Here is a 12,364-nt window from a genome sequence, read left to right on the forward strand (position 1 = left end):
GTGAGGTTAGGGATTGGACTCAATGATCTTAAAGGTCTTTAACAACCAAAAGTATTCTACGAAACGACAAACTGCTCTCCAGCTCTAACCGGGTTCCCAAAAATTTTCCGTTTGCCTCCTCTGTTTGAATTTCATCTGCCCCTCCGCCGCCTCTCCCCCAGCTCCCCTACGCCAGGGCGTCAGGCTTGGGCGTGGCCACCCCCATTTTGCCCCCCCTCCCTCCTTCTGCGCATGCACGCGGTGGCCGGAAGAGCTGATGGGGGAAGGCGGCGGGGGGAAGGGGTGGGGTTTGTGTGTGTTACGGCGATGGCGGAGAAGTTCGACTCTCTGGAGGAACATCTTGAGAAGTTCGTGGAAAACATCCGCCAGCTCGGCATTATCGTTAGCGACTTCCAGCCCAGCAGCCAGACTGGTCTCAATCAGAAATTGTGAGTAGTTCGGCTCTCCCTTGGTCACACCCTCCCCCCCCCCCCCCCCCCAATTTCCTTGCCAGGTCAGGCCTCAGAGCACTTTCCGCCTCCCCACCTTCTCCCGTCCCAGTCCTGTCCCTCAGCTTCAGGGGACCGGAGATCTTGGTTGGCTTCACCGGGATCACCCTCGCTGGATTTAGCCTGGTTTGGCTAAAACTACCCCATTTTCTAATTACAGGAATTGCATGGTGACAGGCTTACAGGATATCGACAAATGCCGGCAGCAGCTTCACGATATCAGCGTGCCTCTGGAGGTTTTCGAGTGAGTAACTTTGTCCCTGGAAGGGAAGGCGATGTGGTAGGTGCGATCTGAGGTGGTCTTTGCAACGCGGGTGTTTTCCCGGAGGACTGTATGTTTTGTTTCTTAAACCTTGTCTTCCAAATGTCTCATGAGAGCATGAGCAGGCAGCAGATAAGAGGTGCCTTCAGCCTGTGAGGAGGAAGGGTAAGAGAAGTGATAAATAGCGCACCTGCTTTCAGATATTCTTATGTTTGTTTGATTTCTTTTTAATTCACATTGTCATTACATGTAGAATCACAGAATGATCTCTAAGGATCCCTTTGAACCCCTACCATTGTGTGAATCAGTACAGTTTGAAAAAGACTTCTAGGATCATGAAGTCAAACCACTAACCTAACACTGCCAAGCCATGTCCCTCAGCAGGTAGTCTGTGAGTCTTTTAAATATCTCTAGGGATGATGACTCTACCACCTCCCCGGGCAGCTTGTTCCAGTGCTTAACAATCTCCTCAGTAAAGTTCTTCCTAATGTCCAATCTAAACCTCCCCTGTTGCAACTTGGGCCCATTTCCTTTTGTCCTGTTGTTCATTACTGGACAGATTGACCCCCACCTCACTACAACTCTTTCAGGTAGTTGTATAGATTGATCATACTGAATCTCTTGAATTAGTGGTGACTTTAGTAAATAGAATTTCATTTTGGAAGTGCATGCTTACCCAAGGCTAGAATCAGGATTTTAAAGTTGAAAGTGAAAATAAATTGGAATGGTACTCGGGGGTTTAGTTCCAATAGTGACAATCTTCTTGTGGGCAGAGAATTATAACATTAAAAGCAAAATCACAAATGTAGAGGGAGAGCTATAAATGACAGCTTTTATGATATAGCTTACAATTAATTTAGTAGTGTTCTGTGTAAGCCCAAACATCACTGGTTTGCTGTGTTCTAGTGTATAGACTATGCAGGACTCTCTTTCAGTTGGGCCTTCTATCTGGAAGACAGTCTTAAATGTTCTGATGAAGTTTCCCTTTGTCAGGCACATATATCACAAAGTCAAAATATCTTTGCATGCTTACCAGTACAGATGTGTTGACTTTCTTTGTTCTTTACCGTGTATGTAGACTTCCTTCTCACCCTTGAGCTACTGGGTCCTGTGTTGCTATGTGCTTATTGCTCACAATATACTTTCTAAGCTGCTTTATGGTTAAGTGCCTTTGCAGTTGCTTTGAATAGCACCATGTTTCTTCATTCCCATTTGCTTACTGCCTGTGAGAAATTTGGGTAGTCAGGTTTTTGTTTGCTTTTAACGATCTTTTTGAAGGCTTTCTGGAAACAAAGATTTAAAACAATGTACAAAACCAGCTGTCTTCTGACGATGGCCTAGTCTGTCTTGAGCTGTCTTGAAAATGGCGGAGTTAAACTGTGTTTTTTAAATGCACATTTCAGATAATAATAGTAACATAAGATAGTAAGGTGAATAATTCTGTACCTTGGGGAATATCCTAGGAGGAATATAATTGTTTAGGTAGTATCTCTTCTATTTTCAGATACATAGACCAAGGCCGCAACCCTCAGCTTTATACTAAAGAGTGTCTGGAGCGAGCTCTGGCTAAAAATGAGCAAGTAAAGGGAAAAATTGACACAATGAAGGTAGGCCATAAATAGTGAAAGTAATTACATAATAATGTATTTCATAAGTTCCTGCTTTTCTGTAAATATATCATGGATTTCCACTTTTGCAATTAGTAAATTCCTTGATTGCATGATTTGTATTAGGAATTACTCTATGTGCCTTTATGTTAATTGATGTTAATGTAGCCTGTTCTGGAAAGGAAACTTGTAGTTTATCCCAAAGTTGGAGATGGAGATGTCACTATGGTTTTATTTTCATGTATGCAGCATTAGAGGTGGACATATTTCCATATATTTTAAGCTTCTCTTTTGATATGGTCTGTGCTTGTAAAAGGTCTAGGAAGAATTATGGGTCTCTAAACTAGGTGTGAATTGTTTTTTGGAGGTAAAAGGGAGTCCACATTTATTGGCTTTGCATGATAAGGTCAGCCAGCTACTGATGCACTAAAGTTTACCAGAAAGATCTGACTACTTTGTGTTTCTCAAGTGAAAATGTTAGTTAACTTATGGGAAATTAAAAGCATTCTACTTTGCCTGTCATTTTCCTAGTGGATTTATCTTGAGCATCTTCTGTGAATTTTCTAGAGGTAACTTTCTGTGTTTGTGTGAATGGTTTTGAGGGATTGTTTTTTTGATTACTGTTCTCTTAGGTCACTGAAATGTAGGACAGTGTTGTAGAAGAACATTTCTGTTTGTCAGATAACTTCTTTGATTTCAGCAAGTGATGTTATATAGATGATGTGCATATACCTTTTTTTTTCTCTTTCCAGAAATTTAAAAGTCTGTTAATTCAAGAACTGACAAAGGTGTTCCCAGAAGATATGGCAAAGTACAAAGCTATTCGAGGAGAAGATCCTCCTCCTTAAGATGGCCTTTGATAGCTCTAAAATGTCAATTCCATGGACTGTCACCGCTCTATAAAAACCTTGACTAGTGAGAGGGGGAATCCAGTCCATTGTAATAACTACTAAAAATTGCAGCCACAGACTGTAAAGGAGCTCAATGATTGCTGATGGTTCTGGGCTGAAGCTACTGAATCTTTTGGAAGACTTTTACTCAAAGACTGCAGTTGACCCTGTGGTAACCTAGCCTTCTTCCCTGAAAGGTTTTGGAGATGTAATTGCATACAGGTCATCAATACATAGCATTTGCCACAAAACATATTTCCAGAGCAGAAAATCGTGGATTTTTTTTTTTTTTTCCTCCTGAAAAGTGTGCTCCAGGATTGTGGGCTTATCTATTTTTAAGATAAATTTATTTATTATACTTGGTTATTTTTCAGTCATGAGCTGCTTTTTTCTTATTACAGTACAAAGAGTTGACTGCTCTCGTCTGGCCAAATTGTACTGAACCAGAGCCCATTAAGGGCTGCATTCTCATGTGTTGTGATGAATTGCAGCCAAGGAAACCTCTAGATACTCTTGTTTTGCTCAATGAGCTGCAGTGCAGATGTCTGCCTATGTGGAAAGTGAGCATATTTGGAGACTAGTTCCTCAACAATGTTAATATTTTGTATAGTATTTAATGTAAGCTTTTGTCTCTCCATTTTTCTGTAAGCAAATTGTCAAGTTAAAGTTTGAACAAAATCTGCAGGTTTTGTCAGCTTTCTATTGTATGCTCCTCTCTGGAGAATTAACTGAAAGCTGTGGAAAGATAGCATATTCTTTGGTCTTTCATTGATAGAATTAAAACATATATCAAAACTTGTTAAAAGTTTGTTTTTTATCTGAAGATGATTTAAACTCAGTCTTTTGGTTTTATGAGGGAAAAACTTCCTTTTAGTACTTGAAGCAGGAGCTTTTGTGCATTGGTTACTCTGACTTTAAGCATTAGTAATTTGTCCTGTGTTGTAGCTGCTCAGAGGTGGGGCAGTCCAGACCCATACAATATCAATTGGCCCCCTTCCCCTGCCAAGGGGCATCCTGATGCTGCAGGGGGCCAGTTTGGCAGTGGGAGAGAGAGGGCCTCTTTGAATTTTAGGTATTCATGAACACTGAACCTTCTGTACTTAGATTTGTCCTTCCAGATAGAATCATTTCAGCTCAAAAAGACCTTGAAGGTCATTGAGTCTAGCCTCTGTCCTAGCCCTATCAACCTCTAGACCATTTTCTGAAGTACAACATTGGTTGGTTTTTTGGTTTTTTTTTTTTTTTTGCATCAGCAAATGAATTCCTTTTCATAATAATTCTTTCTTTAGTTGATAAACTTGGTGGTATTGGGCAGGAGCTCCAAAAAAGTGCTCTGTCAGTGTACTCTTCAGCAGACTTGTCTAGTCCATTAAAGGTCTTGACAGCGTTTTTAGGTGTGTTCAGGTTGTTGGTTTTTGTCACACCAATTTAGGGAAAAAAAAGCTCTAGAAATTAAATGAAGACAAAATGGGTAAGATTCCTCTGTAGAGCAAGTCAGCATTTTGCTGGGATGTAAACTAACTTGTAGGGGAAGCACTGGAATGGGTTGACCAGACAGGTGGTAGAATTTCCAACCAGCATTGGATTTTTTTAAGAGTCGGTGGGATTGGGTCTGAAGCAGCCTGATCTAGTATAGGAGTCAGCTCTGGAGCAGGAGCCAGGCTATATGAACTCTAGAGGCTTCTTCCAATCAATATGATTCAAATTATAGTTTGTAAGTACAAAAAGGATAAAGGGTAGGTGCTAAAATTACAGAAAGAGAAATTTGAATTAGATATTAAAACCAATCTTACTGTGAGATTGGCAAAGCAATGATAGAGGTGTCATGTTAACGAAATGGAGTTTCTGTCAGGAGGACTTTGCTCATGACACAACTGGCATAGCTGATCTTATCTTAAAGCAAGGGGAGAAACAAAATGACTTCTTGAAGTCCAACTGCACACAACCAGGATTCTGGTGAAGTAACTGCTGTACTGTATATACAATATTGTACTGAAATTTCCTCATGTAAGAACTTGGGAATCTTTTTTTCGAAATATAATTCTATATTTTATAATAATTTTTGGTTTTATAAGTGAATATACACACTTTGTGCGGTAGTATTGCACATTGATTAGAAAAGTCTGGTCATATTGCAACTCCACTAGCTGTAACAGCTGCTTTCTTTACCCGGTGCTAGAGTAATTTCATACAGACTAAAGCTACAGCACAAGAGAGGTATTGAAAATTAATTGTATTATAACAATCTTGATAATCTTTTTTTTTTTTTTTTGCAAGAGCTAGAAAACTGCAGAATAATTCCCAGGCAAGTTACAGATAACTTGTCCAGTTATCAGTAGAATAAGAGGAGTTTGAAGACAGTCTTAATAATCCCATACATGGTTAATTGGATATGTATTTCCTTCAAAGAAAGTATCCTCAAGACTCATCAATAATTATATGCAAATTACTGGAACTGATTTATCTTCTGGATATAGCTACAGACAGCAGTATTTTGGGAAAAGTGATTTGAAGGACAGGCTACTCTGACCCTTTTTTACAGTAGTTGTCTTTGCAACAGTTCTGGGCCAGGATGGAAGATTGAAGAACTGACAGTATTCTTCCAGTCTCAATTGACCCTGTACAGTAGAATAAAAATCTTGTTTAATTTTTCAGCTTTTGCAATACCTGTAGATCCCAGGGACCTGAGTGCAGGTATTGATTTACTGCCTATTTATTTAGCTGCACTTACCACCAAATTGCTTGCTAATTTCAAAGGATCAATGCGTCAAAGGAAGAGACTGCCCCATTGCTGCAGAGAATATACACATTGATTGGATTTTTTTTATATAGTTGCAGCTCTCACACAACACCAATGTTTAGGTTCCTTCTAACTAAGATAAAAAATTACAAAACCAGAATGTCTACAACCATTAAGGTAAAAGGATGAGAAGATAAAGAAGCTTTAAAAAATGCTTACATATAGGGCGAAAGAGATCATCTTACGAGCCTTACTACATTCCAGCAAAAATCTTAATATTGGAAACCATAAAGTGTCACTCAGGCATTCTTAGGCTAAATTATAAAACTTGAGCTAGATTAAAACATTTAACTAAAAATCTGGCAGAGCTGAGAAGTAGGTGTTAGACACAGTCATTTTGATGTAACTTGAAAACTAACCCTTACAAACTCCAAATTTACGAGCAAGCTATATCGGTTATGTATCTGATAGGAGCTACCAAAGCAACGATTCATCAGCTGAAACCGTAAGAGAATAAGTCTCATTAATAGCATGCAGGGAATAGCATGTGAGGGACAGAAGTCCATCCAGATGTCCTCAGCATTCTGAGTAAACACTGTCAACTGCAAATTATTCTACTCGCAGATATAAGGTAAAGATGGTATGTGGGGGTATGCCAGGCTTCACATTATCTGAGGGGGCCCTGTAAAGCTCTTACAACCCCATCTGATCTTGCAACCCTGCAACCCACATCCCTACTCTGTATCAGGAAGAGGCTCCAGTGAGGTCTACACCTTGTACAGTTTTAAAAGTCTCCTTGTTGCTCATTTGTGTGAAGCAGCACTTTCAAACTGCATAAAGAAATTACCAGCCCACTGTCAAGAAAACAGCAGGACTGAGGATGGAGCATCTCCAAAGAGCACTGTAAATAACTAATTTTCACAATATTCCTGTGGTAAGTGTGGTTCAAGTTGCAGAATTATAGGGTGAAACAGAAACATAGGCCACAGGTGGAAGAAATGTAGAAATCAGACTGCAGCTGTCTCCATACCCATTCCTCAGGTAGACTAGAAATACTTGTATGTACATATACACACACACACACACATGTACAACAGACAATCATAAAACGTGTCAGCCTTAAATTGAAAGAGCCCTGAACTATCAAGAGAACAAAATATTTTGAAGCAGCATTAGGTTGCAGAGTTGCTCAAATCCATTTTATTCAGACAAGTGTACCAAAAGAATTCTGACAGCAGAATTTCACTGATGCAAATCACTAGAGTGAATAATTTTATAGTCTGGTTCATGAAAACACCTTTTGTTTATTTAGCAAGATGATCCAGGAACCAATTTTCTAGAGTGTGGCTATTGCTTACCGTAAAAATTAGAGACTGTATTTGAGAAAGGACAAATACCGTAAAAACCTTTGTGTATTTGCTCCACTTTCTGCTGAGTAGATTTACCTGCAGCTTTCTAAACATCATCTCTCATTTACAAGGTGACTCAGAACACAAAACCTTTTAATTAGTCTGAAAATCCAACCTGCTTTATATACATGCCTGTCAGCCCTCTTGCCTTCTGCTGCCCTTCGTTGCTATGGCAGCACTCTCCCAACAAAGGAGGATGCAGAAGGACTTGCAGAAGTAGAAACTCTTAGCCAAGATGCTCAGCACTTTTGCATGCAGCTGGATAAATATTCATGATGCAACTGTGTGCTCAAGAAGTGCTCTTTGAGTAAGATCTAGGGCTATTGTTCACCCTCAAAAAACACCCAGAGGAAACTTTTCCTTGTTTAATAACAAACAACTCCCTGGGTAGACTGCAAATGTTAAATCATCTCCCTTCCCCAAACAGCAGCTGGGACGTGCCAAGTGAGATTACTGTGCAAAGGAAAACAAAAATCAGGTGCTCCACCAGTGTAAATCAATCTGTTGAGATCTGTAATACCTCTCCAGCTTTTACTAATTGGCATTCATCATTTGGCCCGTTGTACTGATGGTACAGTCAATATAAGAATCATTTCAACTGTTGAGAAGTTACTTAATGGTAATAATAGAACATTACATATGTGGTACAGATTTACTATATGATACAAAATCACAAACGAACTTAGATACTTACATCTGAAAGTATATTAAGCTGTTGATCTTTTTTAAAATAATTTCCCCCCTTATCCTATGTGGCTCTCTCTATGGCATCTTTCTTCATGTCACTAAATTACCTTTTTAACTTTAGGTGGTAGAATAACCTTCAAAATCTCTGACAACACTATTTCCTCTGACAACACTATTTCATCTATTGCAGTGCTACAAACTGGGAATTGTAAGTTTTTTTTAATATGGCATCATTTAAGAAAAAAAAAGTATTCTGGGATGGTTTCAGCAGCTTTTTAAAAAATAGTAAACATCTATGCTGACCAGGACTTATTTTAATTTGTAAATCTCATAAGCATCAAACAAGATGCCATGGCTTCAGCAGACTGCTGATTACTATATTAAGTCTTTCTGTCATACACTGACAGAGATGCAGATACAAAAAAAGAGGACTGGAGTGGTAGAGATCAGCTTCAGGTTTGGTAACACAAAAACATCAAAGAAAAGGGAACAACTGAGGAAAGAAGGCTGTTTCCATCTGGGTATCCAAGTTTGGATTAAGGATTTTATAGATTTTTTAACCACTGTATGAAAGTGTTTGTGACAGGCTACTGTAAAGCAAAAAAAGTGAGAAGTACAATGCCACTACATATTAAAATTTATTTCCTCTTAATAGTACAGAGGAAACTTTAATTCAGTCTTTAAATGTCAAAATTTACTTAATTGTAGAATGAATAACTATTGTATAGTTGCTTAGCAACTCTGACAATACTAACATCCTTGGTCAGGTACTATAAAGTTCATTTTCTGAATTTCTGATAGTATCTTTCCATGTGTTTAAAGCTCTGTAATAGCTTCCCAGCCTGTTATGCTTTAAATCCTCTTCCATTTCTCTGCACAAGTGATATCCTTGATTTAGGGGAAGTGATTCCAGAAGAACTGAAGTTGGTAATGTATTTTTTATATCTCTATGTCCCTATGGTCTCTTGGAACCATTTATGGGGAAACACAGATGAATTCTGTTTTCATCAAGTAATTTGGTTTTCATTGACATTTTTACTTTGTCATTTTCCTGAACCACACATTGCTGATGTGAACACGATAGGGAAAAGGAACTTCATATGATACAGGAGCAAACTTCCCTTTCATGCTGTGTTCCAGAGAGATGTGAAGTCATCACTTGGAGTGAGCCTAGGGGAGGACCATCAAGATGGTCATGTGGCTGCAGATGGTCAGAAGGAGCTGGCTCATCCTGGAGAAGAAAAGTGTTAGAAGGAATATCTGCTGTCTCAAAGCAACTACACTTGAGTTAGAGAACTTTGTACCAGGTTCTGGTTGGATGTGTGCAGTAGAGTGACAAGAAGAAACTTCTCCAGCAACAAGATGCAATAAGAAAAATGCCAGTGATGTGTAAGGATGCGATTCTTCCATGGTGAGATAAGTGCTGAAACAGGTTGCACAAAGAAGTAGTGAATTTCCTTCCTTGGCATTTCTCTAGATTCACCTGAATGACCTCTAGAAGTCCTTTCCAAACAAGTCTTCTGTGATTCCATGTGAAAGGGACACATTGTTTGTAATTTTCTGTGATTTTTGCATGAGGGGACATATGGATTACATTCCTCACTGAAATACATAGGGAGATGACTAGGCCCTGTCCTGAGGCTTGGATAACAGAAAAGACCATGAGAAAATACTCAACGTAACAAGAGAAATTGCTGCACATAACAAATAGTGGAGTGAGCAGCTGACAAACATTTGTGTAACACCATGAGAAATGGCTGGATTTCAGTTTGTTATGGGGAACTATGTGAGGGTGAAAGAGGACAGTATGAGGCTGGTGTTCAGGGCTATGGCTCTCGGAGGCACATATCTTTCACCTCTGATGGAGTCCATCTGCCCCGTGTAATTTCTTTTTGTCTCAGCTGGCTTATCCAGTTTGATGGGATCCTGGTCCGGCACAGCAAACACAACTCACTTGCTCTGTGATGAGAGAAATGAGATTAAGGCTGGGGCATATGTCCTGCATGTGTGTGGTGGAAGACCTGTCAGCCTTGCTTCTGGAGAGAGCTGTTAGTGGATACCTAGTAGCTGATACAATACTCACTGCTTAATCCCTCCTCACTCCAGATTGGACAGGATCAAGCTGAATAACCATAGCTTCAGCAGGAACAGAACTGTCAAGGGTGTTTTGCACATGACTCTCTTAATCTTGACATTTTCTGATCCAGATATCATAGTAGGTATCACTAGCAAACAACAGAAAACTGGGAAGAGGGCTGACGGAGAGAAGTAAGTTATTTGCTTATTCTTTTCTAAATTGCTTAGCTGCCATGGAGATAAGCACAGATACCAAGAGGAACTACTGTTATTCCCACACATGTCATTCTATAGTACTGTGTACGTTTATTAAGCTTTAAAAGAAAATACTTTAGGAGAGATTAACTTATGAATTCTGAACCTCATGTTCAGAAACTATTGCTTTTCAAGAGAAAAAGAAAACTGCAAAAAGCGCAAGACTTGAGACCCAGGACTGTCTCTCCATATTTGAGGTTCTGGAATGAAGCTTTGAGAACAGAAATATTGTCTACTTTTGAATACAATTTATTTTATTCTATCTGTTTAATTCTGTGGTTTATTTTCTTCTATTTCAGTATAGCTCACGCAGATGAGTAAAAAAAGGGGGAGGTAGTGGCAAACTAATAACACTTTTTGATATTTGATTCTTCTTTCCATAGGGAACTCTTCTGGAAGGAAGATATCTACACTTGACATCTCTGATCTGGATCCAAAACTGAGACAAGTATATCTGCTGTTCCTGTTTGAATTAGTGCTTCCAGAAGGCTTAATAGGAATACTTTACTTTTGGTGGCTGGACCTAACATAGCTCTCTAAAACCATAGACCCCCTTCTTCCCTACGTGTACTCTGTTTCCTAAAGATAAGACTGCAGAAAGCCCTGCGCCTTGAGAGCCTCACCAGCTCATAACAAATGTTGAGGAAAGGCATGTGCCTTAAGGCTCTCTGAGCCTGTCATGACTTCATCCAGGTTGTAGAAAAAAATCTAACCTGCAGTCAAGATCAATAATTTTGAATCACCTCTGGCTAGTTTTGTGTTAGGAAATACAAAACTACTTCTGGACACACAGGACCTTCTCTGGATTTCATTTTCTTGAGAAAAATCTGAACACCCCGTCAAACCAATGATATCAGGTTATCAGTTGATAAACTGGTAAACTGAACATTCGTCAGTGGAGAAAGACACCGAGTTTGGCCAGTGTTGTGGTTGAGGGACTGCTGTAATAAAGGATACTCAAGGATTTTTAACAGATATAAAGAGATGACGGCATGAACAGAATTGGATTTATGGGAAAGCACCATAAGAATCTCTAGATAACAGTTTGGAAGAAGGGAAGGCATCAGTAGCCAATGACACATGTCAGCAAAAAAAGATTGGTAGCAGCTAAGGAAAGTGCTGCTTGCACCAAGACAACAGTACAGCTGACTCATCAGCAAAAGACTTGCAGTCTGACATCAGGAGCATGGCAGCATGGTTATAGCATGTGGGTTATGCCTTTCTGCATCCGGATATTCCAACAAGAAGACAGACTTCAGCCACTTCTTACCTTCCCCTTCTGTAGTACCACATGAACAAAAAAAAATGCTGCAGAGTTTACGCAGAGTGTTTTATTATTTTTAAAACCACAAAATTTGATTAATGGACCTTAAATATAGTTAATGTCTGATAGTGGAATCAGAGTGTACAAAATCTCAAATAGCTCTCTCCCCTCTAGCACACGCACAATTTTTATGGAGGAAACAGGGCTGGTGCAGTCATGCCCCATGAAAAGCAGTCACATACAGTTCTTTTACTGGCCATACACTGGTAACTTACAGATGCAGTAGCTAGGATTATAATTAAGTTTTTACAAGAGACCTCAGAGAACAATGTTTCCAGTGCATTAGATTCTGTGATAAAGCCTGACCAGGTCAGTCTGTCCTATCTTTCCATTTAACTCCATTTCTAACTCTTTCCCTGGGTGCGGGGCTCCCTATTCTCTCTATATCTCTGTGTGTGGGAGTCTGCCTGCAGCAGGTGGGGTATGGCCACTGCTCACAGAGACCCAGCCAGAGCAAGTTAAGAATGGGTGTCAATGTGCTCTCTTCCAGCTGCCTTCCAAGCAGTCTGCAGTTCTACTTAAGACACATTTCCAAGAGGCAGGAGGTGGCACTTCTAATCCAAACCTTTCCTAATCCAAACTATTCACTTCTAATCCAAACTTTTTCTCCTTGTCTTTCCTCCTAG

At 39.6% G+C, this 12,364-nt stretch overlaps 1 protein-coding gene across 9 annotated transcripts; it reads left to right on the forward strand.

The window, feature by feature from the left end:
* Positions 1-291: 291 nt before the first annotated feature.
* MED10 (mediator complex subunit 10) lies at positions 292-11,734 on the forward strand. 9 transcript variants are annotated; one of them, XM_061994501.1, is made up of 6 exons: positions 292-428; positions 649-732; positions 2,255-2,357; positions 3,110-8,291; positions 9,224-9,494; positions 10,798-11,734. In XM_061994501.1, exons 1-4 carry the CDS (start codon positions 307-309, stop codon positions 3,203-3,205), a joined length of 405 nt encoding a protein of 134 aa, XP_061850485.1. In that variant the 5' UTR covers positions 292-306; the 3' UTR covers positions 3,206-8,291; positions 9,224-9,494; positions 10,798-11,734. The 9 variants fall into 9 exon arrangements, with proteins under 9 accessions (XP_061850485.1, XP_061850487.1, XP_061850486.1 ...); XM_061994503.1 differs by having other exon boundaries at positions 3,110-7,874; positions 8,205-9,494; XM_061994502.1 differs by having other exon boundaries at positions 3,110-6,921; positions 8,205-9,494.
* The last annotated feature ends 630 nt before the right edge of the window (positions 11,735-12,364 follow it).

The sequence above is a fragment of the Colius striatus genome, chromosome 4 (genome assembly GCF_028858725.1).
Source record: "Colius striatus isolate bColStr4 chromosome 4, bColStr4.1.hap1, whole genome shotgun sequence".
In the NCBI taxonomy this organism is placed as follows: Eukaryota; Metazoa; Chordata; class Aves; order Coliiformes; family Coliidae; genus Colius; species Colius striatus.